Source organism: Ceratotherium simum, chromosome 37 (genome assembly GCF_057802395.1).
Source record: "Ceratotherium simum simum isolate JZ-2026a chromosome 37, ASM5780239v1, whole genome shotgun sequence".
NCBI classification, from domain to species: domain Eukaryota; kingdom Metazoa; phylum Chordata; class Mammalia; order Perissodactyla; family Rhinocerotidae; genus Ceratotherium; species Ceratotherium simum.
The window spans coordinates 19,842,498-19,869,548 of record NC_141936.1 but is presented as its reverse complement, the minus strand read 5'-3'; the positions used below and the strand labels follow the sequence as shown (position 1 = coordinate 19,869,548).

The following is a 27,051-nucleotide window of genomic DNA, read 5'->3' as shown; positions in this document are numbered from 1 at the left end:
GTGGGGGCGGGACCGGGGAGGGGGCGGATCCGGAGGGCCCGGGCCCAGCGGGCGGGCCCGCTCCCTCCCCGCCGAGCAGCGCCCGCGGCCCGAGCCGACTCCCCCGCGCCGCGCTCCGATCCCGCTCCAGCCGCCGCTCGGTACCGCGCACGGTCCCTGCGCCCGGCGCGCGAGCCCCCGCCGCGGCCGCCGCTGTCCGACGTGTCACTGCGAGGGCCCCGCCCCCGGGGGGTGGGGCCTCGGGTTCCAGCTACCGGAGAGGGCGGAGAAGGGGGAGGTTAAAGGGGAAGGACCCCCGGAAGTGCCCCCCCCTCCTCAGTGCGCGAGAGGGAGACGCCGGGGGCGGAGTCCATTGCCTCCGCCGGCGTGGTTGGTGCGCCCGGGTGACGTCAGAAGCAGCCCGCCCCTGCCAGGATGGTGTGCCCCGAGTGACGTCAGGAGCAGAGGCCGGAGCTGTCCATCAGCACCAAAGGCCGCGGGCGGGCTCAGGGCATGGGGCCGCGGCTCCGGGGCAGCCCGCGCCCCTGCTCCTGCTCCTGCTCCTTTCCCTTCCCCAGGCCCAGCCCTAGGCCCCGGACGCCGCGGGACTGGAGTGCCAGCTGGTGTTGGAGGCGGGGCGGCGACGCTGCCACACGGAGACCGATCTCTCCGGCCCAGCAGCCCCCTTCCCCGCTCGGCGGACTTTCCCCGGACCCCAGTCAGCGGGGGCCTCCGGCGCCCCGCCACCCCGACCCCTCCGGGCCCTGCACGCCCTCTTTGGCTCAGAAGCTCAGGTCGCCTCCAGCCCAGGTAGATCTTGGACAATACCAGATTTAAGCCGCCCACAGACGAGTGTCCTGGCTGCCTCCTTCTCACCGGCAGCACATTGCCCTCATCTTCCCCCACCCAGTCCCGGCTTTAACTTCTTCATCCTAGCTCCCTCTAGCCAGGCACTTTTGTTTCCCTTTGTCTTTTTCCCCCCACTTCAGGGATGCTTCCAGAGCGGCAGGATGTGGGCACCACTCCTTTGTCCACTGGGTCCCTGCCTAGTTCTCCCACTCCCATTCTCGCCCCCATCCTGGTGGACACCCAGGACTCTTCCTTGACCCCGACTTCCTCTCTGTCAGGCTGGCCTGGGAGACTGACTCCCTCTCGTCTCCAGCACTATGCCAGGCACTACGGCTACACTGCGGTTCCAGCTGCTGCCCCCCGAGCCAGACGATGCCTTCTGGGGTGCACCCTGTGAACAGCCCCTGGAGCGCAGGTACCAGGCACTGCCGGCCCTCGTCTGCATCATGTGCTGTCTGTTTGGAGTCGTCTACTGCTTCTTTGGTGAGACCCCATCTCATCCCTCTCCTGGGTTCCCCACTGTTTCCCCAAGTTATTTTTCTGAGGCACCCCAAATCTTCTCCAGAACTTCACCGCCACCTTTACCACCGTGAATAACTATCTTTCCCCTCTTTCTTTCATCCCACTCATGTTCATAGATCATCTAGACTCTAGATCCTAGAGAACATAGGTTTTTGAATTGGGCATGCTTGAACTTGAACCTGGATTTGCACCTTACTAGTTCTGATGCCTTGGGCACATTAACCTGTCTGAGCCTCAGTTTTCTCATCTAAACAATGGGAACAATGCTATTTGTCTCACATAGGGTTGTTGTGAGAATCAGTAAGCACTCAATAAATAATAGCCATTGTGGTGAAGATGTATTTGGGTCCCTGTGCTAGATAGGCACTGAATACATTTAGCAGGGTGATTAAACACGGTCCCTTAACACAGGGCATATTGTCTGATGGGGGAGAGACTTCTGGAACATTCAGACCTGTGACACATATTAGAGTGGGCTAGATGGTAGTCATACACTTGGAGATTGCCTACAAGGCAGGCTCCAGTAAAAAGGGCTGCTGTGAACAGTTGTACAGGATGGGTACTGCACAAAGGAGTTCAGTTGAATGGGCAAGTGGGGGCTGAAATCCAGCCCATGCTCCACTTGCCAAACTCGAGGCCTTGGCACAAGGCTGCTTTGCCTAGAGGAAGGCACATCTTTTTCTAATTCACATAAAGGTGCCAGATGGGCTTGTGGAGGAAGTGCCCAGTGACTCTGCAGCAAGAGTTACAGAACTTCAGAAAGGGGAGCAAACTCTACGGGCCGGGGGCCCAAGGAAACTGGATTATAGGCAACTGAAGAAGTACAAAGGAGGCTTGGAGGTTTGGGTTCTAGGCTGGGCAGAGGTGGGGCGAGACTTGTTCTCTGCAGCCTCTTCACCTCCCCCTAGAATGGCTGGGTAGGCAGAGATGGGAGCCGATGGTCCCTCCCCTTCCACCTCCACACTCTGGCTGAACAACCGCAGAGTGGGCAGGAGGAAGTGCCCCCTAGGGAATCAGGACACATTCTGGGCCTCCAGAGTCTGTGTCACCTCACCCCCTCCACTATCGGTACCCACTCCCTCTGCAGTGGCTCAGTGCAGCCTGACACTCCCTCTCTGGGGCTTCCCTGCCACCCAGCCCTCTTGGATGCCCCACTCCCAGGCCCTTGGACTCAGACCCCTTGCCCATGTCCTACCCCCCTTTACCCCAGAACCTCCTGGACCCTGATGCTTCCCCTCATTCCTAGAACTGAATCTCCTCTGTCTGACCTTTCTCTTTGGGCTCCCTGACCTCCTGACCCCATCTCTGACTTCCATGTTCCCAACTGTTCAGGATACCCTGAACAGTTACCGCACCTTTCCAGGTACCCTTAATGGGCCTAATGGCCCATAACCTCCATTTTCCTGAAACTCCACAACGACTATTTCTCCCTATAATCCTCTTTGACTCCCTGTGACCCCTTGAAAGCCCAGGACCCCCAACCACCCCACAGTTATCTCTTACCTTCCGTCCATCTGACTCCCTCCATTGCTCTTAACTCTCTGATCCCTATGACCCCACTGTCTGATTGCCTCCTCCCTCACTGTTCTCTCAATGATCCCATTGCTCTGGCCTCAATATTACCCTCTCGCTCAGATACCCTTTAACACTCTCAATGATTCCATGTCTGTCAATCCCCCTGACCTGCAAAGACCTCATCTCCTGGAACCTCTCCCCAGTAATCCTCCTTCTCTGTTCTCTTTACAACCTTCTAATGATGTCGTATCTCTAGGACCCCTCAAAGACCTCATCTTTCTGAACCTGTGTGACCTTCATCTCTCAAGTTCTTTCTGACTTCCAAATGCCTCATATCTCTGAACAATCCCTCCCCAAAGACTCCAATCACTATTGCTGATCCCCTTGTGACCCCAGTGACCTAGCTCTGACCCCTGTGATCCCAAAGACCCCAATGACACTATCACTGATTCACTCTTGACACCAATGATCTAACTCTGACTCCTTTGACCCTCAAAGACCCCACGCTTATCTCAATCACTCTCTGTCTTCCCAGTGAATCCCAATGACCTATCTCTCTGACCTCCCTTGACCCCAGTGGTCCCATCACTGAGGCCCTCAGGACCCCGGTGACCCCCAATTCTCTGATCTTAGAGTCCTACCCCTGGCTCCCCTGTGATTCCACATCCCTGACCTCTCTGACCTCCTGCCTCCAGCTTGGTGACCTCATTTTGGCCCCTCACTGGCCCCTGTTCCCCTCCAGGTTACCGCTGCTTCAAGGCAGTGCTCTTCCTCACTGGGTTGCTGTTCGGCTCGGTGGTCATCTTCCTGCTGTGCTACCGAGAGCGGGTGCTGGAGACACAGCTGAGTGCCGGGGCGAGTGCGGGCATCGCGCTGGGCATCGGGCTGCTCTGCGGGCTGGTGGCCATGCTGGTGCGCAGCGTGGGCCTCTTCCTGGTGGGGCTGCTGCTCGGGCTGCTGCTCGCCGCTGCTGCCCTGCTGGGCTCCGCACCCTACTACCAGCCAGGCTCCGTGTGGGGCCCCCTGGGGCTGCTGCTGGGGGGTGGCCTGCTCTGCGCCCTGCTCACGCTGCGCTGGCCACGCCCGCTCACCACCTTGGCCACTGCCGTGACGGGTGCTGCGCTCATCGCCACCGCCGCTGACTACTTTGCAGAGCTGCTGCTGCTGGGGCGCTACGCGGTGGAGCGACTGCGGGCCGCCCCCGTGCCCCCCCTCTGCTGGCGGAGCTGGGCCCTGCTGGCACTGTGGCCCCTGCTCAGCCTGATGGGCGTCCTGGTGCAGTGGCGGGTGACGGCCGAGGGAGACTCCCATACGGAAGGTGAGAGCGCGCAGGCCAGGGTGGGCATGAGAGAAATGGGCGGCCAGGGATGGGTGGGGGGCTGAGTGACGGGGGAGTGGGGGAAGCAGCCGTGCACACCAGCAGTGGATGGCCCCGCTAGTGTGAGAGCTGACTCGCTCAGGGTCTGGGAAGACAGGACCTCAGTGCCACCATTCATTCCACAACAATGTATGGAGCAGTGGCTCTGACCCAGGCCCATTCCAGGCACTGGGGACACAGCAGAGACAAAACAGAAAGGTCCCTGCCCTCATGGGGTTACATTCAGGTCGGGGAGACAGATAACAGACATGCAAACAAACCAGATAATTCCAGCTGTGCAGAGTGATATGAAAGAGCTATGCAGGGTAATACGGAATAGAGACAGGGTGGCCAAGGAAGGCCACTTGGAAGAGGTGACATTGAAGCAGAGAACTGAAAGATAAGGGGCCAGCCATGCAAGGAGCTAGAGAAGAAGGAACAGCAGGGGTGAGGGCCCAAGAAGGAGTGAGCTGGGCTTGCTGAGGAAGTGAGGCTGCAGTGTGGTGGGTGAGGGGTGCTGACTGTGTGGGCCTGTGGGCCATGATGAGGACTTTGGGTTTTATTGGGAGGGCGATGAGATGCCACTGGGGGTCGAAAGCAGGGGAGGATGTAATCTAATTCGGCATTTGGGATGCTCATTCTGGCTGCTGAATGTAGAAAGCACTGGGGAAGGCAGGCGCAGAAGGGAACCCAGTGAGGGGGCAGCTGTGGTGGTCCAGTGGAGAGAGGATGATGACTGGTCTCTGTGAGTCACCTATGGCTCAGGATTGGGAGAGAGATAACAGCTGGGGGGGTGGGACCTGGAAGTCTAGGAATCGTCCATAAAGGCCTTTGGAGGAAAAGAACAACTGCATTCCCATCTGGGAGGTGGGAGACAGGGAAGGAAGGGGTGGGGAGGTTACGGACAAGGGGAATCTGGAAGCCTGGAGCCCCTAGGGAGGGAGGGTCAGGGAGGCTTGGGGGAGTGGAGGCACATGGACCTGAGACCCTCCTCTGCGCTCCCCTCACAGTGGTCATCAGCCGCCAGCGACGACGTGTGCAGCTGATGCGGATTCGCCGGCAGGAAGAGCACAAGGAGAGGCGGCGGAAGAAGAGACCCCCGCGGGCACCCTCCAGAGGCCCGCGGGCTCCTCCAAGGCCCGGGCCCCCTGACCCTGCTTATCGGCGCAGGCCAGTGCCCATCAAACGCTTCAACGGAGATGTCCTCTCCCCGGTGAGCACCCAGAGCCCCTCCAGCCCGAAGTGGGGAGAAGGGAGTGTGGTAGACTCTGTCCAGGCAGGACAGGCCTTCCCCAGGGGCTGGTCACTGTTGAGAAGGCCTAGCATGTACCCACCCCTCGTAACCCCTGCCCCAGCAGCCTGATGGGTCCAGCTCTGGGATTGGGAAAAGGTGTCCTGAGTATGAATGTTAATGAGGTACGGTGTGGGGCAGGGTCCCAGGGCTGTGCACTACGGGGGTGGGGAGGTTCTGGGCGTCCAGCAGGCTCGTGGGTCTGCAGGGATGGGATGAGGTGGCTCTCAGGGCAGAGTCTGCAGTGGCTCTCACACCCATGCTTACTCTCCCACAGAGCTACATCCAGAGCTTCCGGGACCGGCAGACGGGAAGCTCCCTGAGCTCCTTCATGGCCCCGCCCACAGATGCGGACTATGAGTATGGGTCCCAGGGGCCACTGACGGCCTGCTCGGGCCCCCCCGTGCGGGTATAGCAGTACAGCTGCTCCTACCCACCCAGACTCTGTGGTCACCAGCTCTGCCAGCTCGGGGAGGCCTGCTGGGCCCCCGCCCAGCCCGCCTGACTCTGCGGCCTTTGGCTGTCCCTCTCCCCGCCCTGAGGAGAGATGGCCTAGCCACTAGAGGGGGGACCTGTCTCAGGCTGGGCCTGGCCTGAGGGGCAAGCCCCCTCCCATGCTCCCGAGGGGCTCCTGAGGGACTCGGGGTGTGAGCCCCATTGGGGTGTGCTCAGGGTTATGAGTGTGTCGCCTGTGTGTGCCTGTGTGTGGAGGGGTGGGCTTGGAGGGGACACTGGGACTTTTGCCTTAGATTTCTGATGGGTAGGGCTTCTCCAAGGTGGGCCCCCTCCTCTCCCACTGCTGGGGTGCTCTGGGCCACCCTCCTGCATGTCTGACTGGAGGAGGCCTGCCTTCCTCCCCCATCGCTCTGCCTCTCAACCAAACCAGACTCATCTAAGGCTTCTTGTCTGTCCACGGGGCAAACTGCAGCACCCCTCACCCTGGTCCCCTGTCCTCTGCAAAGCCACCAGCCTGAGGGCAGTGGCAGGGGATGGGGTTGGGGGCGCTGCTCTGGGCTGGGCTAGGGAAGAGGGTTGGTGGGGAGGGGGCTTAAATGCACGGTGCATGTCTGGTGTCTGTCCTGCCACCCGGACACCTCATGCTTCTGTCTCCTCCCATCCCACCCTGTTTTACATCTTTTATAAATGTGCCAAACTGTGTGGCTTCTGCCAGGAGTGGTGGTCTTCGGTGGCTGGCACCTCCGTGGGCCAAGCTGGAAGCACTGCAGCCCTTGGTGCCCCGTGTCACTCACTGCACAGGGGCTCCAGGCAAGTTCTACCCTCCTGTGTCACACAGAGAGCCAGGGAAAAGGACTGTACCACTTTTATTGTCTCCCAACACCTCTGTTCCCCTGCCTACCCCCCCACCGCCCGGGGTTAGGGCACACGCCTTCCAAGCTGTCCGAGGGCACCCGCCTGGCCTGGTTCGGTCCTCCTAGCTACCTGCAGAGGAATGACTCTGCGTGGGGCTGGGGAGAGAGTGGGTACCACCGTCCTCTCCCCTGGCAGAGCCTAGGCACCCACACAGGAAGAGCCAGGCCCTCACCTCTGCCCCACCCTCTTGGGGCCTCTGTCAGGGCTGCCTATGGGGGCAGGAAAGTGGGGGTCAGTTAGGGGTGGGGCAAGGCATCTGAAGGGGATGCAGGAATTCAGGTGGAGGGTGGGGCATCTCCTATGTGGAAGAGGAAAGAAATGGGGCCAGCACAGGAGCCCTCTACTGAAGCTGAGGTTGAACTTGTTGAGATGGGCAGAGAGCAGGAAGGGGGTGAGGGATGGGGCTGGGGGGGCACAGACCAGGAGCCAGTAGGTGGAAAAGAGAGGAACTGGGGTACAAATGGGGCATTCAGAAGAGACAGATGTAGTCCAGAGGCGGGAGGGAGTGAGGAGAAGCCCGGACAGGGAGGGGCGTAGAAAGGGGGGAAGAGCTGCCCTGAACCCAGTGGTTCCTATTGAGAACACGGGGCTCCCTGCTCTCCTCAGCCCTGGGTGTGATCCACCCCCGCCTCCCCACCGCCTCCTCCAACACATCCCAGAACCAACTTGCCATCCCAAGTCCTGGAAAACCTGCGGTAGGTGTGTCTCAGCCCACCAGCTCCCAGGCAACCCCTCCTGCCTGGCCAGCCTGCCTGCCCCTCTGACTTCTGGCCAGACGGCTTCACTCACCCTCTACCAGTAGCCGTGTGTGGGCGCTGTCCTGGCCGGCCTGGCAGCAGTAGGTGCCCTGGTCCTCAGGTCGCACGTCATGGATGACCAGGCTGTGGGTGGGGCCATGGCTGCGAAGCTCGTACTTGTCTCCAGGGCACAGCTCGACCCCCTCCCGCAGCCAGCACACGTGGGCCCCCGCGCGGGACACAGTCACCTCCAGCACCGCCCGGCGGCCGACCAGAACCGTCTTCTCGCGAGGGGGGCGGCGGCACATCTGGAGAGGCAGTTCTGGGGGTGGAGGACGAGGGCTTAAGAGAATAGGCACACGCAGGGCCCCCAGGAGGAGAGACGCATCTTCCCTTCCCCTGCGGCCTCCACTCCTGGTCTCAGATCTCAATGCCACCAGCCCGTTCCTCAGCACCCCCAACCCAAAGTCATCTCCTCAGGAAATGCACTGCCCTCCGTGACCCGCCCCAGGAGAGCCCCTCGAGGAAGGGAGGGGGGAGGCAGCGTTCCTAGGACCAGCCGCCAGCCTGCCAGTCCTAGTGGGAGGTGATGCCCACTCCTGGCCGCTCCCGCCCCAGTTGCTTACCCTCCACCTCCAGGTGAGCCACGGACTGGGCGGGTCCCGCCTGGAAGCGGACCTCACCGGCGTCCTCCGCGCGCAGCCCGCTCAGCACCAGAATATGTTTCTTTCCTGGGGGTGAGGAGGGCGCTAGCGAGGCTGAGCCGCCTCTGGGGAGGGTTCAGGGATGAGGGTGGAGCCAGAGTGGGTCCCCGGGTCTGTGCGGACGCCGTAAATGTGTGCTGGGCTGGGCAGCATCGGGATGCCGAGGGGGAAGAGGAGCGGTCCAGGACAGAGGGCTCAGAGCTGGGGGCCGCGGAAACACAGGGAGGCCGCTCGTTGGGCCGAGGGGCGGGGCCCATTCGAGCTGGAGGCGCGGCTTCTCCTAGTGGGGCGGGGTCTGTCTGCGCTGGGGGCGGGGCAGCAAGGGGCCAGAGTGGGGAAGAGAGTCGGCCAGACCTTCCTGTCGGATGCGGACGCGGTCCTCGGGTCTGAGCGGGCGGCCTCCTAGCTCCCAGCTCCCGCTGATGTCGACCTCCGACATGGTGCACTCGAACGTGGCGCCGTCGCCTTCGCGGGCGCGCACCGACTGCAGCTCGGAGAGCACCGACACCGCGCGCTCTGGGGCGGAGCCGGGGCGTCAGCGGGGCGGGGCGGGGGGGGGGCGCACCCGGCCACGCCCACTGCCCGCCCCTCTCCCTGGAAGCCCGCGGAGTCAGTCCCGAGGGAAGTCCCGAGGGAAGTACCCGGCCCCGGCAGCGCCCCGTACCCACCCAGCACGGTCAGGCGGACGGGCCCGGCGCGAGCCGTCCCCACCGCGCAGCTGTAGGTCCCGGCGTCCGAGGGGCCGCAGCGCCGCAGCTGGAGAAGGCGGCGCGTGCCGAGGGCCTGGAGCCTGAGCCGAGGGCTGGGGGTGAGCGGGCGCCCGTCCTAGGGGCGGGAGTTGCAGAGGGTCGGGGTGAACGGAACTCGGCTGGGCACAGGCGGCCGCGGCCCTGGGAGGGGCGGCGCCCTCTGTTGATGCAAAGTGGTCTCGAGGCGCGTTTATGCTTGTCTGGGTTCCCTAGGCTGGGGTCAGGCCATCCTACGCCTTCAGGGCCGCGCCAGGAGCCTCATTGGAAAGGTGTCACCCTTTGGGGACATTAGGGCTGAGAAGGGGCGCCACGGGCTCCGGAAGCCCAGAGTCCTGTACCGATCGCAACAGCGATGAGCGTGGCTTTTGGAATTAGGCAAACCTGGATTCAAATGTGGGCCCTACCCCTTTGTCTGCCCTGGGCAATACTTCACCCCGCTGAGCCTCTGTCTCCTTATAGATAACGTGGGGATAACAAGACCCACCTCATAGGGTGGTTGTGAGGATTAAAGGATTAATTTAAAGTAAATCTTAGCACAGTGCCAGGCACATCCGCTCAGTGAGTATTAGTGGTTTGTTTGGGGCATTATTATTGTGGTCATGATGCCAAGGGGGGCTGGGCTGGGCTGGGGCTGGACTCTGACCTTCTCCCAGGTGACATCAGCCAAGGCCTGGGAAAGCTCGCACTCGAACGTAGCTGTATTGCCCTCGGTCACCTCTAGGTCCTGTGGCCCCTGCACAATGGTCACCGGGGCCTCTGGGAGTGGGAGAGGGAGGAGGACAGTGCACAGGGAGGAGGCGTGAGGACAGGACGGGGACCCAGCTTGCAGCGACAGGAGGACACTGGGCACAAGGGGACAGTGATACATTTAGACAGGGTGATTGGTGGAGGCCACTAGTGAATGGGGGACGTGCTGGGACAAGTGGCCCAGGGGGGATGCTGGTCAGCGGAGGACACGGCAGGGTCACAGGGGCAATGGGGCAGGAGTGGCCAGCTGGGGGTCAGACTTTAAGGTGGTCAGTGGGGGACATGCTGGGGCTCGAGGGGCATGGGGGATGCCAGGACAGATGCCAGTGGAGTCACCCATAAACAGGCATGGTCGGTGGGGGCCCACACTTGGCTGGAATGCACAGGACACACTGGCCAGTGGGGGACACAATAGGTCAGAGGAGTAATGGGGGGACCCTCGAGCAGGGAGGTCAGTGGGGTCACACTGGGACTGGGAGCCAAAATGGGGGACATGGAAACAGGTGCTAGGGGAGTCACCCTTAGGCACGGTCAGTGGATGGTTGGGACTGGAGTGGTCAGAAGGGCACCATCAGGCAGGCAGGGCGGCCACGGCAGGCAGGCATGGTCAGTGGGGTCACACTTGGAGTGGTCAGCGGGGCCACGGTCAGGCAGGCAGACAGCAGGGACCGGTGGCACAGACATGCTCACAGTGGCAGGTCAGCGGGTCACAGGGACTCAGGGTCAGTGGAGCCACACTCGAGCAGGGCGGTGACTGGGGCCGCAGGCCAAAGGGTCAGGGGAGTCACACTCTGGCAGGGAGGTCAGTGGGGGCCACACGGGGAGTGGGGTCAGTAGAGTCACAGGCAGGGCAGTCAGCAGGCAGGCGGCGGTCCCAGAGGCCGCACCTCTCACGGTGAGCCTGGCTGCGCAGCGCAGGGAATCCGCAGTGAAGGCGATGCACCCAGAGTCTGCCAGGCCTAGGCCGCTGAGGACCAGGTGGTGAGCGTGGCCCTCTGCGCGAATGCGGCACTTGGGCCCCGGCTGCAGCCGGACTCCACCCCGGGCCCACTCCCCGGTCACACCCTCCTGGGACAGCTCCAGCTGGAAGGTGGCGCTGCCCCCTTCGATGACGGTCACATCCTCCAGAGGCCGCAGCACCCTGAGCTGCCTTGCTGGTGGGGGGAGATGGGGAGAGAGGGAGGATGAGGGAGTTCTGGGTAGGGGCTTCTGGGGACTCACACACCCCTTGGCTCTGCCCGCACCATCCCTAACACCCAACCTAGGAATGAAGTTCAGAAGCAGGGTGCAGGAAGAAGGGAGCACGGCCGGCCAGACTTGGGGGGACAGAGAGGCTTATTGGAGTTAGAAGGGGGGCATACAAAGGAGGAGGGGGGCGGTTAGGGGGTGGAGGAGTCTGGGCGAGGGGTTCTGTGGCACCAGAAGGAGCACACATCAGAACTGGACCCCAGCTCTGCCACATAGTTTGTGCACTGTGTGAGCTGTGACAAACGGCTTGACCTCTGGGCCTCAGTTTCCCCAACTATACAAGGTGAACAGCACTGAGACATGGGCAAGCTCTGGGTGGGCGTTTTTCACGTTATCTCAGTTAATGTTCCCAAAGACCCCTGCAGTAGGGATCACCCCATTTTCAGGAAGACTTGGCTCGGAGAGGTTAAGGAATTTGCATGAGGTCACACAGCCTATAGAGGATTCCAGCTTGCAGAGTGGGGGGCGCTATTTGCCAGCCATCCCTGCTACTGAAACGGGCCTCTGTGTGCTGGGGCGTGTGACTGAAGGACAAACGCGGCAAGCCTTTCTGGAGTGTAATATTGATATTTATAGCAAAGCCAACATGGACATGAGAAATTGAATGCTAAATCCACATGGACTTCTAAGGTAAACAAAAAACATAGAAAAAGGAAAGTTTTGCTTTGGGCAGGCTGCTTGAGGTCCCATTCTTGGAGGTCAGCCAGGGCTGACTTGCCTCAGCGGTGAGGGGCACTTTGGTGGGGGTCTGAGGGGCCCTGGGCCAGGCAGAAAAGGCTGTGCCATGGGGCGGGTGATGTTAGGAGAGGACAGGGCACTCACGCCTTACGCTCAGCCTGGCCAGGGTGCGATCGTGGTGGCTCTCGCAGCCGTAGGTGCCCTGGTCGGCCAGCATGACGCCGTGGATGAGGAGGCGGTGGATGTGGCCATCCTGGGCCATGGACAGGCGAGAGTCCTGGGGCAGGGGCTCCCCGCCTCGCAGCCAGCGCACGGCCCCTGCTGCACCCACGCGGCCTGTCTCCACTTCCAGGCACACGTCCTGGCCTTCCTCCGCCCGAACATCCTGCAGCCGCCGCAGGAACAGCAGCTCCGTTTCTGGGGAGGAAGAGGGAGGGGGCATGGAGCCTGGTGGGGCCTGGAGGCCGACCCCCTGCTCCATCTCATTGGCCTGTCCCTGCGCAGAAGAGCAAGGCCGCTAGGGCCGGGGCTGGGAGAGTGGGTACAGGGAACAAGACCATTTCGTCCCCATCAGGACCAAACCTCGAACGTGGAGCCGGGCACTTGTGGCTGTGCTCCCTGCTTGGGCAGTCACCGTCCCCGCGTCCTCGAGCTGGCAGCCTCGCAGGGTCAGCGTGCGGCTTGGCCCATTCTGGGCCATCTCTAGCTGGGGCCCTGGAGTGACAACGGTCCCATTGTGCAACCAGGTGACATTGGCGTCCGGTGGGGAGACTTCACACCGGAATGTAGCATCATCACCCTCGTGGACAGTCAGTGGTGTCAGCTCCGAGACCAGCTTTACCAGCGGTGGCTCTGGGGGCGGGGCGCACAGTGAGGTGGGCCCAGCCCCCAGTACTCCTGGGGTACAGGTCCTCATCCCCCAGTTATTAACAGACCTTCCCTGGGGACCTACTGTGTGTCAGCCAGGGAGGTGCCCCAAAGGACAAGATGCCAACTCCCGGCCACTCCTAGCCAACTCCCCTCAGTCCTGGCCTGGCACCACCTCTCTGATTCCCTAATAGTAATGGATCATTTGCCATGGACCCTATCTGTCTCAATCAATTATCGCAGCAGCCCTGTAAGACAAGCACTATTCCCCTACTTCAGAGCTGGGGCTCAGAGACATTAAGTAAGCTGCCAGCGTCACGCAGCTACTGGGAAGCAGCATCCAGATTGGAAACTGAAGGGGTCGACCTCAGAGCCACGGCTTCTAGCCACAGGGCTATGCCTCCTATTTGAGGGTTCCTGGAAAAGGGAGCCCTGAGCCCTCATCCATGTATCAGTTGTGCCTGTATGGGTTGGAGCCAGAGGGAGTGAGGTGGGGGCGAGGGATGAGGGGGGCCCAGGAGGGGGTGCCAGGGCCAGAAGGGTGAGGGGTGCGCTGTTACCTTCCACGCTGACAAGGAAGATGCGGCTGTCCTGGGGCGTGTCGCACAGGTACTCCCCGGCGTCCCTGCTCCGTGCCCCCCGAACCCGCAGCACCTGCCTGGGCCCGGCCTGCTCCAGCTGCACCCGCCCCTGGCTCGCCAGTCGCTCCCCGTCCTTGTACCAGCGCACGGGCCCCCCCGGCCCGGACAGGTGCACCACCAGCTCTAGGTCCCCACCTGGGGTGCTGCGAACCCGCGTCTGGGCTGCCTCGGGGGCCACCACCCGCACGGGGGGCTCTGCGGGGTCAGAGCTGGGGGTCACCGGGAGGGAGGGGCTCAAGGGCCGCGAGGAGGGCAGGGGGAGGCAGGATGGGGAGGGGCACTGAGAGAGGTGGAGCAAGGGGTGGACAAGGCCTGCTAGGGAGCTGGGGAACTCCTGAGCTTGGGGCGCAGCTCAGGCTTTCGGTCCAGGCGACACTCACCAGCCACTTGGACCGTGAAGCTGAGGCTGGGGGCGTCGGGGGCTGCCCCAGCCTGGCAGGTGTAGAGGCCCGCGTGGGCCGGCTCTGCGGCCGGGATGCGGAGGATGCGGCGGGGGCCCTCAGCGTGGAGCTCCAGGCCCTCACCCTCCTGCACCGGCCTCCCGTTGTGGCTCCAGAAGACCAGGGCGCCAGCCCGGGACAGCTCACAGCTCAGCACCACCGGCTCCCCGGGGGCCACATAGAGCGGGCCAGGGGCTGTCTCTGGCGCGAGGAACTGCACCGGGGGCTCTGGACAGAGAGGCGAGGGTGTCGGCTCGGGCGTGCCCCACCTCCCCAGCCAGGGCTGGTCGGGAGCACCCACCAGCCAGGCTGACGTTGAAGGTGACGACCTCATCACGGGTCTCGCACACGTACTCCCCGGCGTCCTCAGGCTGGGCGTGCGGCAGGGTCAGGGTGCGGGCGGGCCCCTCGGCACCCAGATGCAGGGCGTCCGACGCTTCCACCTCCAGCCCATCCTTGTACCAGCGCACCTGGGACCCCGCAGGGGCCACCTCGCAGCGCAGCTCCACGCGCCCTGGAGCCCCGAACTGCAGGTCCAGGGAGCGGGCCACCGGGTGCACAATCCTCTCTGGCGGGGCTGGTGGGCGGGTGGAGAGGGGAACACGACTCAGCCGGCAGGCCTCGCTGCCTCACCCGCTCGATTCCCAGCCCACTCCCTTCGCAGCGCAGCTCTCAGAAGGGTACCAGCTACAAGCCGCACTTACTGTGCGCCGGGTTGGCCGGCTGTTGGCTTCACTTTACAGATGAGGCCCCGGGGCCTCTTTAGAGGGAAGTGACTTGCCCAAGGTCAGGTGGACGGGAAGAGATAGCCCCAGACTCACATGCAGACCTATGTGACCCCAGTGCACACCCCTCCCGCCCTCCCCCACTTTCCATCTCCTTTCTCTGCTTTGCCTCCCGTGCACTTATCACCACCTGAAAAACCATCTATTGTACTTATTTGTTGTCACCCTCCTGAGACTGCACGGAGACACGGGGTTTTTGTCTTATTCCTTCATCACCACATCCCTCAGCATCTAGATCAGTGCCGAGCACACAGTAGTTCGATAAGTATTTGTTGAATGAATGTTGAATGAATGAATGCTCCTAATTGCTGAGCTGTCTCCACCAGGCCTCTGGTCGCTGTCCCCACCCGACTTGGGCAAGCCCGGGCTCTCTCTCTTATGGCTGAGGATGAGGAGGCTGGGGGAGGAGAGGAGGCTGGGGAAGGGGAAGGCTGTGGGGGCCCCTAAGTGTGGGAAGTGGGAGGGTTGGGTGTCTGTCTCCCAACCCCCTACCTCTCTAGCTCCCAAGGGCGCGCTGGAGACTGCCCACCTGTGACGGTGACGGTGAAGAAGGCCGAGTCATCTCCGGCGTCGCACACGAACTCGCCACCGTCCTCGGGCTGGGCGGCGGGCAGCACAAGGCGGCGATGGGGCCCGTCGCTCTCCAGCACCAGGGCCTCGCTCTCCTCCACCTCCAGCCCATCCTTGTACCAGCGCACGGGAGCGTCTTCCCGAGACAACTCACACATCAGCACCACGCACTCCAGGCTCACGGCGATCAAGGTCACCTCGTCCCGGGGGTATATGATGCGCACCGGGGGCTCTGCAAGTGGGGGCAACCACAGGCTGTCACAAACTCACCGCCAGCCTTCCTGGAGCCATCTGGCAGCATGATGTCCCTGTTACCACAATAATAAGGGTAATAAGGGTAATAATAATGAGGAACAATAGGTCCACAATCTGTTCTCTGAAATCCCTGGGGCCAGAGGTGAAACAGAATCCAGAAGGCTTCAGATTCCAGAAATGGTGCATTTATCATATATCACATCCCCCCGTAGCCCCCGCTGGGGCTCCCCCTCAATCAATCGCATTCACATTTCTGCAGTGTAACATGTAGATATATTCACCCTAAGCAGGATAATTAAAGAGTAGAAATAGCTTCCAGCAGTTAAGGTCCGGTTTTACTGAAATGACTTTGAGCACCAAACTTAGCAAAAGCCTCTTGATTTTGAGAGCTTTTTGGTAAGGGATCATGAATCTGTAATACAAATCCTTACGTACCGCTTCTAAGGTTCCAGGAATAGTTCTAAGCACTTTACACACTGAACCCTCACAGCAATTCTCGGAGGTAGGTGTTGTTTTATCCTGTTTTCCAGATGAGGAAACTGAGGCACAGAGTGATTAAGCAACTCCCTTACGGTCACACAGCTGGCTACACCTACTCTGGGGCAAGAGGAAGAACTACTGTCTGTTAGAGGGAGGCTCCGACTCTGCAAGCAGTGGCGGGGATTCCAAGTCAAAACAGGAACTCAGTAATGATTTTTGCATCTGTGGCTAAGAGTTGCCAACACCTATCTGAGAGTTCCCGAGGGAGGCTGCATGCTGATTCTGGGAGTTCATCTCCAACTGCTCGAAAGTGGTCAGTCCTCCAAAGAAAGGGGGCTATGTCAATATCGGAGGCGACCGGTGCCCTGATCCCGGGCCTCTCCACGCTCCCCGGGGGTCCCCCAGAATCTTCACGTCTCCCGGACACTTTCGTGCTCCTTTAGCCTTCAGCCCCCTTGTGGCTGGCTGGGCAACTGCAACCTCCCGGGCGCGGGTTTTGCAGGGGCGCGCATGGGCAGACGCGCTCAGCAGCCCACGCTGGGCCCTCCGCCTCCGCAGTCCACCTCCTTAACTCGGCTTGAAGCAGGCTGGGTCTCTGCGGCCCAGCAAGGTCGGTAGATTGCACAGTGCGGCTGCCTGAAGGGTGGGCCAGGGGACAGGGGCAGTGGGGTGAGGACAGAGTACAGTGATGGGGCTGGGAAACCTGCACAGCCGTGGGACCTCGGCTCTGGCCGGACTTGGCCCTCTCTGGTCCCTGGCCGAGGTAGTGTTGGTGTGAACTTCTGAGTGAGGAATCTGGTGTTTGGTGGGGAGGCCGGGTGTGGGCTGAAGTGTGTGCAGTTGTGCCCATTCTGTCTAGCCAGGGCTTGGGGTGGGAGAGGATGAAGGGACTCACTACAGGACTGAGCACGTGCAGAAAGGCCTCTTTGGCTTTGTGGCTTGTGTGTGCCAGGCTCGCTATCTAGGGTGCAGGGAGTGGGGGGCCCTAAGTGGCTTAGCCTAGGGCAGGGCAGGGCAGGGGAGAGGGCGACAAGACTGTGCCAGCGGCAGGATGGTCACTTCTTTGCAGTCAGCGGGGTTCTTCTGTGCCACCCAGAGCCGCCTAAGCCCTACACGCCTCCCCTCAACATACACACTGGACTGGCCCTGTGGGCTGCAGCCCCAAAGCTTCCGGCGCTGAACCGCCATCACTTCCACAGTCGTCCTGTGCTTTTCCACATCGAACATTCTCCCCCCACCTCCAGCCCAAACCCTGACCCCTACTTAGCTAACTCAGCCCTTGCCCCACGGATCCGTTTTGAAGGCACTTCCTGCCTGCCGCCCCACTGGTTAGCTGGGCTCCCACTGCACCCTGTCGTGACACTCGACAACCCACACACACGCTAACCCTCTGCCGTGTCTGCCTTTCCTGCCAGGCTGTGTGCTCCTGGAGGGAAGCGGGCGCATCTGCCTGCCTGCTGCGGAGAATCCAGAGCCCAGCCCAGGGTTGGCTCTGGCGGGTGGTGTGGTGCCTTTCTCCGAGGCCCTCCCTGACTCTCCTGTTCTGCTCTCTCGAGCCCTCTGCCCTCGTCCCTCACAGCATTTGTCACGAGGTGTCACTGTACATTTATTTGTGTGTTTATTGATTGAACACAGGGGTCGCTAACTGAAATGCCCACGGGGGCCAGGTAGGTAAGGTAAGTGGCTGAGGCGGTCTGGGGAGAGGCAAAAAGGAATGGCAGGGGGGACAGAGGAATGTGGGCCCCTTGTTATGGGGGCTGCTCCTACTCAGCGCCAGCTGTTCGTCGCCACGGGGGGAAGCGGGACCAGAGGCGCCGGGTCTTCGGCTTTTTCAAGAGGACGCATAACTCCGGATTGTTATTTGAACTGTCCTGACTTTGGTAAGACTCTGCAGGCCAAACAAAACACATCTGTGGGCTGCATGGGGCCCTAGGAACTGCCTGTTTGCGACCCCTAGTTAACGGCTGCCTCCCCAGCTAGACTGGCGGCTCTCGGAGAACAGGGACCGTGTCTGCATTACGCACCAGTGACCCGCAGCCCCTGGCCCACTGCCTGGCACAGAGAAAGTGCTCAGTGAATGAGCCGGTGGAGCACGGCTGTTCCTGGGCTTGGGCGCGAGGAGGAGCCTGCTTACCCGAATAGGGGCCCTGGGCTCTTCCGGGCAGGGAACCCTGGTACATGCACCCGCAGCCCCTCCGCCCTCCTCCCCAGTGTGCTAGCTAGGGGTGTGTGGCCAGCTCCCCCAAGGGCTCAGGACTGTCCTCTGGTGGCCCTGGGCAGCTGGGGTGGGCCCACACCTGTGACAGTGACGGTGAAGGAGGCCGACTCATCATCGATCTCACACAAGTACTCGCCCGAGTCCTCCAGCTGGACGGCGGGCAGCACCAGGCGGCGGATGGTGTCCTCCTTCTGCAGGAGCAGCGCGGGACTCTCCACCACCTCGTCACCATCCTTGGTCCAGCGCACCTCGGCCCAGGGCCGGCACAGCTCGCAGGTCAGCACCACGCGCTCCAGGCGCACGGCTGCCACGTACACCTTGCCGCTAGGGTACACGATCCACGAGGAGACGTCTGGACAGGGACAGCGTGGCTGGGCATCAGTGGCTGGGGCCGACGCACCCTGCTGCCCTCCCTGATCCACGCCTGCTCCCTACTCCTGGACAGTGGGTCACATGTCGAAGAAGAGGGCCCTCCCTCGGAGTGTGTCTCCACGCACAGCTGGAGACACAACCACAGTCACCAAAGGACATCAGGGGCACGGTGGCGCAGGGGGGACCACGTGTCAGCCTCTGCTGTAGACACATTCCATATTCTCTGGGTTGGGACAGGGACGGTATGAAGGGTGAGACCGGGGAGAGGGGGGTCGGGTGCCCAGATGGAGCTGGGGTCTCCCGCCAGCCTCTAAGACCTTCTGCCCCCTCTAGTGCCTGGGCCACCTGCCCTGCAGTAGAACTGCTGTCCTTAAAGGTCTCCCTTGGCAGGGTCTTCGGGAGAATGGAGAAGGCAGGGCCTCCCTGTGCCCCGTGCAGCCGTGACCAGTGTGTTTATGACAGTGCCTTTTCTGGGGGTGACTGAACCTCAGGGTGCAGACCATGAGTCGGGGAGAAGGTGGGGCATCTGACCAGCCTGGGGGAGGGGAGTAGGGGCTGGGAACTGTGGCCCGGGGGTGAGAATGTGACAGCTGCCTGGGGGGCCGCCAGTTTCCCCTGTCCCTTGGGCCTGCCTGGACCCCCACCTGTGATGGTGACGGTGAAGTAGGCACGCTCGTCTCCGGCGACACACTGAAACTCGCCGCCGTCCGGGGGCTGGGCGGCGGGCAGCACCAGGCGGTGATGGGGCCCTTCGTTCTCCAGCACCACGAAGTCGCTCTCCTCCACCTCCTGGCCATCCTTGTACCAGTGCACGGGGGCGTCCTCCCGGTCCACCTCGCAGGTCAGCATGACGCACTCGGAGGTTATGGCGTGCACGAATACGTGCTCCCGGGGGTCCAGGATGTGCACCGGGGGGTCTGGGAGAGCAGAGCAGGGGTCACACAGACACCCCACACACAGGAGACATGAGTCCACACCGGCCGCTTGGCCGGGACAGTCTCTTCCGCGGAGGACACATGGAGGGTTAAGGCCATGCTGTGCAGGGGGCTCTGGGGCAATGACAGGGGACACTGAGGACATGGAGGGTGAGGCATGGCAGATCATGTGGACCCTTAATGCTCCGTGGGTCCCCAGAGGGTCAGAGGTGGCTGGGTGCGGACACGGAGGGAGGGAGGCAGAGAACCCTCGTCTAGGCTGAAAGGTGGTCACTATCACAGGCCACGTCAGGGCCACGCTGGCTGCTGCTTTCACCAGGAAGCCCCTGCCATGCTAGCCCGAGGATGAGCAAGAACTGGGAATGACTTAGCGGGGCCACAGTGGTTCAGCTGCTCCCTACAGGTAGTGAGTTCCCCATCACTGGGTGCATTCAGGCAGGGGCTAGAGAACCTCCTGGCAATGGGGTTGAAACAGGATTTCCACTCAGCGAGATGAGCTGGATCCATGGTTCCCAAGCTGCCTTCCCAGAGGAGACCGCCAGGCTCTGCCGGATATTCTGGCTCTGGCAGTCTGGGGGGCCTGGGCATATGCATTTATAACAAGCTTCCAGGGTGGTTCTGAGGCAGCCAGGCCACAGACTGGCCTCTGAGAATCACTGGACCACTGCACTTAAAGCTTCCCTTTGACCCTGACCACCTGGGGCAGTAGGATAAGCACGGTCCTGGGTGTGAACCCAGCTAGGGTGTGTGCTTGCTGTATAATACTGGGTAAGTCACATAACCTTTCTCAGCCTCAGTTTCTTCATCTGTGAAGATTAAATGAAATAGTGTATATCTGAAGTATCACATAGTAGTTAGCTCACAGGAGATGCCCCAAAAATGTGAGTTCCTCCCTTCCTTTCCTTAATTGATTTTAGTTCTCCCCCCACCCCCAGCAGAGGGGATGTGGGGGCAAGTGTGCTGGAGGGTGTTGGTGCACGGGAGAATTAAGAAGCAAGTGCAGAGTGATCTGAAAACATGTTCCCAGCCCACGAGGTTCTCCCTAGAAGGGACCCCCAAGCAGGCAGACCAGGGGGCAGGGCCTGCACGGCCCCCAGAGTCGGCCTCAGCCGGAGGAGCCCCGGCCGCCACGGTTCTGACCTCGGACGGTGACGCTGAAGAAGGCTGAGACCCCCTCCGTTCTGCACTCGAATTCGCCACTGTCCTGGACTTGGGCCGCGGGCAGGATCAGGCGGTGTTTGCGCCCATCTGTCTTCACCACCAGCGCCTCGCTCTCCTCCACCTTCTGCCCGTCCTTGTACCAGCTGGCTGGGAAGTCCAGCCGGGAGAGCTCACAGGTCAGCACCACCCGCTCCGAGGTTGTGAACGTCAAGGACACCTTGTCCTGGGGGCTCAGGATGTGCACCGGGCTCTCTGAGTGGGGAGAAGTGCAGTCACATGCGGTGCCTCGTTGTGCTGCGCCTGGGATACGCACCCCCTCCGGTGCGCGGGCTCGGTGCAGGGCATGGGCCGTCAGGCCAGACAACCGCCGTCCACGCATTTGTTGGACTTTTAAAAAACAGGTTCAGGCCTCCCCACCAACTCTTGGGAGCAGTGGTTTTAGGGTGCCTAAGAATTCTTAGGGAGCCTGCTAAAAATGCACATTCCTAGACAGCCCTTTCCCAAGCGTGCAAGGGCCAGGAGTTTGCATTAGTCAGCCCTCTTGGGGATTCTCATGTCGCTGACCCCAGGCCTCATTTTGGAAACGCTGCTCTGGTTGCTGGTTATTTCTCACTTTGCCCTCTTCCTGGGATGGTGGCAGCTAACTGCCCCAGGTGCTATTCTTGGGAGCTGAGGAATTCCTTGATTGGCCCTACAAACCCCAGCAATGGTGAGCTGGCAAATGCCAGCATGCACCCTGAACTTTGAGACATCCACCTAGAACCGTCCTCCTCAGGGATGCCTCCTTCCCTCTCCTTCCCTGTTTCCACAGGTGGCAGAGGGTGGTCCTGGAGCCAGACTGCCTGGGTTCATAATCTAGCACCACCACTCCTTAGCTCTGTGGCTTTGGGCACGTCACTTAACCTCTCTGTGATTCAGTTTCTCCATTTGTAAAATGGGATGACAAAAGAACCTAACTTATAGGGCTGTTGAGAGGATTGTGATAATTACTATATGGAAATGATCAGACTGTGCCTGGCACATGGGAAGCTGCTCTGATACGTCAGCAATTACACAACAGGGCAAGAAGCAGTCAGGAACTAGGGGCCAGGACCCATGTCTCTGAGATGATAAATGTGATAGAATTCTATAAACCACAAAGTGCTCCAGAGAATTTGGATACGATGCCGATGAAGATAACAACAGGTCCCCTGTACATTGCACATGGGTTGAAATCGGCCTTCCGGACCACTGAGCCCTCTCTCTGAGCCCACTACAGGTGCTCCTTAGTCTCCCGGCCCAGACGTGAGAAAAGGGAACAGCGTCTGCCTCATTTTGCCAACAGGACTTCTGTGTCTTGACCCTCTCTGCCCACCCTGGTCCCCACCAGCACCAACCTTGGATGGTGAGGGCGGCAGAGTCCTGCACGCCTGGGCAGCTGAAGCCGACCAGGGCCCCGCTGTCCTGGTGCCTGACGGCTTGCAGGATGAGCCTGTGCTGCAGGCCCTTGTGCTCCACACGGTACCGCAGGGCCCCAGGCTCCACCTGGCCCTCCGGCTCACTGCTCTTGAGCTCCTCCCCGTTAAGGAACCAGGTCCCCTGGATGATGGTAGAGAGATCCAGGGAGAAGACGGCATCTTCCCCGTCATATACCTGCACATCCTCCAGACCTGCCACCAGGCGAGCCGTGGGCACTGGGACGGGGACAGAGTGCAGCCATCAGACGGCAGAGGTTGGAGGAACATAGAGAACAGGGAGCGAGGGCTGGAGAAGGGAGGAGGGGTGATGGGGAGGGCGTGATTTGGGGCACGGCTGCCACCGGGCCGGGTCTGGCAGGACCGACTCACCGAGGTGAGCAGACCCGTGGAACACCACGTGGGGACTGCGGCCGTGCTCGCTGACCGTGCAGACGCGGAAGCGGTAGTCGCCCTCGGAGGGCACGCAGTCGCCCGGCACCTCCACGGCGCCGGCTTTCTCGATGCTGAAGCATTGGATCCAGTCTTCCGAGCCCACCTCCTGCCGCTCCAGCCGGTAGATGAAGGGGGTCTCGGGAGCTGGCTCGGGAGGCTTCCAGGTCAGCAGGACCGTGTTCTTGTGGCCCTTGAACATCTCTGCCAGCACGGGGGGTCCTGGGGGGTTGTGCTTCACGCCTGAGACAAAGGCAGGGTTTGCATTCCAGCCCTGCTCCCACGGCCCTCCCACCTTAGTCCCCCTTGCTAACCCAGCCTCTGGTCACCCCCTGCCCTGGCCCTCCTGTGCAGCCTTGAGGGGTCTTCCCCGGGGGCTTTCATGCCCTCACATTTGACTCTGAGCAGAGTGGTGGTCCGGGAGTTGCCCAGGCTAAAGGTGACCTCGCCAGCATCTTCTCGGGTGACCCCCGGAAGGACCAGGGCATGCATGTGGCCAGAGCTGCTCTGGCAGGTGGTCGGCAGGTCCTCCCCATCTCGGCTCCAACGCCCCTCGACCCCAGCCTCCCGTGTCTCCACCAGCAGCACTGCGTTCTCTCCCTCCAGGACGTCCAGCTTCCGCGGCAGCCGCTTCAGGATGGGCCCTGAGACGCGGACGGGAATCCATCAGCCTGGGGTCTGGGCACCTGCCTGCCTCAGCCTTGGCCTCCCCCCACTGGCCAGCCGACCTTTGACGGTCACGTTGGCCACGGTGCGCACGCGGCCCCGCATCTCGCACAGGTAGACACCGTCGTCATCTGCCTTCAGCCTGTGGATGATGAGGCGCCGGACGGTGCCCTCCTCGATCTGCTCGTACTTGCGGCAGGGCAGCAGCCGCTGGTCCTCGCGGAACCAGGCGGTGGGAATGCGGGAGTTGGGGACTTTACACTCCAGCACGGCAATCCCGTGCTCCCGGCCCTCCACGTCCTGCAGGGGCCTCGAGAACCGGAGACGGGGCTCTGTGGAGAGGGGCAAGACCAGAGAAGGCTCTGGAGAGGGCCAGACCCGAAGGACTCCTCCTGGCATCCTGAGCTGCCTAAACCCACATTAGCTCATGCCGTTTGCTTCTCTCCCAGAGCTGGCAGGCACTGTGGAATCACAGAAAAATCACCAGAAGAGAAGATGGCCTAAATTCTTATCTGACCCTGACACTCACTAGCCACATCACCCGAGCAAGGCCATTTTAATGATCCTGGGCCTCCGTTTCCTTACTTGTAAAGTGGGGGAAAGAGATGGACCACATTAGTGATTTTCTTTTTCTTTCTTTACTTTTGCTGAGGAAGATTGGCCCTGAGCTAACATCTGTGCCAATCTTCCTCTATTTTGTATGTGGGTCACTGCCACAGCATGGCCACCGACGAGTGGTGTGGGTCTGTACCCGGGAACTGAACCCAGGCTGCCAAAGTGGAGCACGCCAAACTTAACCACTAGGCCATGGGGCCGGACCCACATTAGTGATTTTCACACTGTGAAAATCAGTGGTTAAGTTTGGCATGCTCTGCCAGAGGCACCTCACAAATTCTGCAAGGGTCTGAGTGGAATTTCATTTTTAACAACTTTAACCATTTTCAAAATTGCATCTTATAAAAAGAAAGCATAATGACAGAAATGACCAGTGGGTTCACTTGGGCTGCTGGAGAAGCATGTTCATCCTGCAGCTCTGCCCTCCTGCTGGGCTTCTCTCCCGATGGAGTCAGGGTTCAACGCGGCCCGGCCAGTTTGTGCACATCAAACTGTACCAGCGAGGCCACCACGGCACCACAGGTGCCTCGTGCTTGACAGCGTGCCAGGCAGAGCTCAGGAGATTTGCCAACTTTTTCTCCTCTGAGGGAAAAAGCTAGGCAATAAGTAGAAAATGTACAATCCCTCGAGTTGTGATGAAGTCCTATCATGGAGAGCTTTAACTTCCGGTGTGAGTTTGGGGTGTTCTTTTTTACCCCTGAATTTTCTGTTTACGAGCAACGTAAGCATTTATTAGATATTGCTGGTGACTCAGCTTTGAAACATAAATTTCCTCTCCTTTCTTTTCCTCTTCTTTCAAACCTGAACAGCAGTTTAGTGAAAGAATAGTCAAAAATGCCAGAGTATTTTTCTTCCCTCAAGCTTACCTTTGGGGTGAATCAGGAGTTTCTCAATGTGAGGCCTGCAGGCAGGTGTTTCTCCCCAGGCTCACAGAGGAGAGCCGGTTATGAACACAGCCTCCACTTAAAATGAGAGTAATCAATAAAATAGCCCCCTTGTTCTCACTGGTTGGCTTTAGAGGTATGTGTTATACATTTGGATTTAGAAATTTACACGGATAAAATGTTCCTTTTATCTGTTTTATATATCGGGGCCCCAGATGGGGTTTCCATTGGGGAAGAAGGAGTGAATTAATAAAGAGGTTGTAAACCACTGGAGTAGAAGAGATCCAGGCCCCTCTGGGTTTGTACATCAATCACTCCTTAAAGCCGCTTATCAAGGGTAGTTTTCCACCACTTGCCTCAGAATCACTTGGGGAGGTTTGCTAAGAAGTTCCTGGGTACCCTGGAGACCTGCTAAATCCGAATCCCTGGGGGGTGGGAGGAGGGCTGGAAATTGTATTTTAATAGCCCGTCTCCCCTCCCCCACCGTCTTTTGGGCGGCGCTGGGCACTGAGAGGCGTTGGAGTAAGGAGGACCCCGGAGGGCGCTGGAGGGCTCTCCAGGCCCGGGCTGCTGGGGGCGCCGCAGTACCTTTGACGTGCAGCTGCACGGAACTGAGCGTCTGGCCTGCCGAGTTGCGCGCGGCGCACACGTAGAGCCCGCGGTCCTTGGCCTGGCAGTAGAGCACCTTGAGCACGAAGCCGCCGTCGCGGTCGCGGTACATGAGGCGGCGGCGATCGGGGAGCAGCGGGCGGCCCTCCCAGTGCCATTCGATCTCGGGCTCCGGCTTGCCCATCACGTAGCAGCGGAACTTGGCGTGCTTGCCCTCGTTCACCCAGAAGGTCTTGGGCGCACACTTGAGCGGCTCCACCACCGGCGGGGGCGCCTCGTCGGGGTCCTCGGGGGGGCTCTCGGGGGGCTGGTGCACCTGGAGCAGCGCGCCGGCCTGCGCATGGCCGTGCGCGTTGCGGGCGTGGCACACGTACACGCCCGAGTCGGGCAGCCGCGCCGCCAGGATGCGCAGCGCCAGGCTCGCGCCCGGGCCACCCTCGGCGCGGCGCGGCTCGAGCGCGAAGTGGCCGCTGTCCCACACTTCGTCCAGGGCCATCCCGTCCTTCTCCCAGTACAGCGTGGGCGCGGGGAGGCCCCCCACCTGGCACGTCAGCACCACCTCCGCCCCCCGCAGCACCCACTGGGACCGGGGCCCGGTCAGGAACAGCGGGGCGCCCTCTCCAGCCCCGGGCGGCGGCAGCGGGCGCTCGGCGGGCTGGGGCTCGGGCTCGGGGGCCGGCGGCTCCAGCACGGTGACGGCGGCCGCCGCGTAGGCCTCCCCGGCCGCGTTGCGGGCGCGGCACACGTAGACCCCCGCATCGGTGGGCCGCGCGCCGCTCAGCAGCAGGCCGTGCTCGGCGCCATCCGCCGGGAAGCTCAGGCGCTCCGAGGCCACCAGCGGCTGCCCGCCCTTCTCCCACACGACGATGGGCGGCGGCTCCCCCAGCACCACGCACTTGAGCTCGGCCTCGGCGCCACTTACCACCCGCACGGGCCGCGGGAAGCGCAGGAAGCACGGGGGGCTCCCCTGATCCCCCGAGCCCGCCTTCATCGCGCCGGCCGCAGACGGCCCCGCGGCGCGGGGGCAGCGCGGGCGGCCTGCGGGCGCGCGGAGGCCCGGAGCGGCGGCGGGAGCCCGGGAGGCGGGGCGGATTTAGGGACGGGGCGCGGGGAGCCGCCGAGCTCTCCCGGGGCCGCCCGCTCCCGGCTCGCCTCCTTACCCTGGGCCCGGAGCTGCAGCTCTGCGGCGGCGGCGATCCCGGGCCCGGAGCGCGGAGCTCAGGGGGCAGTCCTTCCTGTTTGCCTTTACGGCGAGGGGCCCCGCAGCCTCCCCTGCCCGCGGCCTGGCTTCCTGCTCCGGAGAGCCTCCCTTCCCAGCCCCCTCCCACAGCCTGGGCCTCTTTCCCCTCCTCCTTCCCCCCTCCAGCCGCCAGGTCCCCAGCCGCCCGCCAGGCTTGGGCCTGAGTGGCAGAGTCGCCTGCAGCTGCCAATCCCAAAAATATTCTCTGATGACACAGCTGGAGGACAAGAGCCCGGGCTGGCTCCTCCAGGCTAAGTATAGAGCAGGCGGGACCACCTGCCCCCCGCCCTAGCCCCAGTTCTAGCCCCAGCCTCATCCCTTCCCCCAGGACTGGTCCAGCAGCTGCTTGGATGAAAGGGGCCCCAGAAGGTCTGAGGGGCTGGCACATTCTGTCTTCCCGACAAATAACCCTCTTAGGAGCTGGCAGACCCCAGCTGCCAGGCTCCTGTCACACCTGATGTCACCTCTGTGCTGCGTGCTCCGATGTGACTCGCAGTGTGTGTGTGTGTGTGTGTGTGTGTGTGTACGGGGAAGGCTTGTCTGTGTGGGTCAGGTCACTTGGGGTGAAAACCCTCACCAGCCCCCTCCCCCACATTCCTGGCGGGAGTGGGAGATAAGGCTCAGGGCCACAGACATCTGCGTCAGAGATAGGAGGTCTCAATGCCACCGGCAGGGGCAAC

General features: G+C 61.5%; 2 protein-coding genes across 6 annotated transcripts; one reads left to right on the top strand and one right to left on the bottom strand.

Moving 5' to 3' along the window:
• The first annotated feature begins 12 nt into the window (after nt 1-12).
• TMEM198 (transmembrane protein 198) lies at nt 13-5,928 on the top strand. Its single transcript, XM_014785333.2, has 5 exons — nt 13-789; nt 1,107-1,311; nt 3,608-4,183; nt 5,233-5,435; nt 5,791-5,928. Exons 2-5 carry the CDS (start codon nt 1,146-1,148, stop codon nt 5,926-5,928), a joined length of 1,083 nt encoding a protein of 360 aa, XP_014640819.1. The 5' UTR covers nt 13-789; nt 1,107-1,145.
• OBSL1 (obscurin like cytoskeletal adaptor 1) lies at nt 3,607-26,455 on the bottom strand. Of its 5 annotated transcripts, XR_015550073.1 has the most exons (22): nt 25,111-26,455; nt 23,086-23,355; nt 22,750-23,001; nt 22,298-22,600; nt 21,848-22,144; nt 20,451-20,723; nt 19,020-19,292; nt 18,083-18,355; nt 15,010-15,282; nt 13,997-14,272; nt 13,636-13,923; nt 13,175-13,450; nt 12,330-12,599; nt 11,892-12,164; nt 10,709-10,975; nt 9,718-9,830; nt 8,994-9,150; nt 8,680-8,841; nt 8,248-8,352; nt 7,870-7,943; nt 7,674-7,765; nt 3,607-6,953 (listed from the first exon to the last, which is right to left on the bottom strand). XR_015550073.1 is itself a non-coding variant. In XM_004427607.3 (21 exons), exons 1-21 carry the CDS (start codon nt 26,120-26,122, stop codon nt 6,946-6,948), a joined length of 5,691 nt encoding a protein of 1,896 aa, XP_004427664.3. In that variant the 5' UTR covers nt 26,123-26,455; the 3' UTR covers nt 3,607-6,945. The 5 variants fall into 5 exon arrangements, 3 of the variants coding, with proteins under 3 accessions (XP_004427664.3, XP_087280898.1, XP_087280899.1); XM_004427607.3 differs by having other exon boundaries at nt 7,674-7,943; XM_087424772.1 differs by lacking the exon at nt 3,607-6,953 and having other exon boundaries at nt 7,551-7,943.
• Nucleotides 26,456-27,051: the final 596 nt, after the last annotated feature.

Coding starts and splice junctions, on each gene's coding strand:
- TMEM198 (XM_014785333.2), top strand. CDS start 1,146: ATGCCAGGCACTACGGCTACACTGCGGTTCCAGCTGCTGCCCCCCGAG. Junction 1,312..3,607: donor AGTCGTCTACTGCTTCTTTG/GTGAGACCCCAT, acceptor GTTCCCCTCCAG/GTTACCGCTGCTTCAAGGCA. Junction 5,436..5,790: donor ACGGAGATGTCCTCTCCCCG/GTGAGCACCCAG, acceptor ACTCTCCCACAG/AGCTACATCCAGAGCTTCCG.
- OBSL1 (XM_004427607.3), bottom strand. CDS start 26,122: ATGAAGGCGGGCTCGGGGGATCAGGGGAGCCCCCCGTGCTTCCTGCGC. Junction 13,924..13,996: donor CTTCAACGTCAGCCTGGCTG/GTGGGTGCTCCC, acceptor CTCTCTGTCCAG/AGCCCCCGGTGCAGTTCCTC. Junction 9,831..10,708: donor AGCCAGGCTCACCGTGAGAG/GTGCGGCCTCTG, acceptor TCCCACTCCCAG/AGGCCCCGGTGACCATTGTG.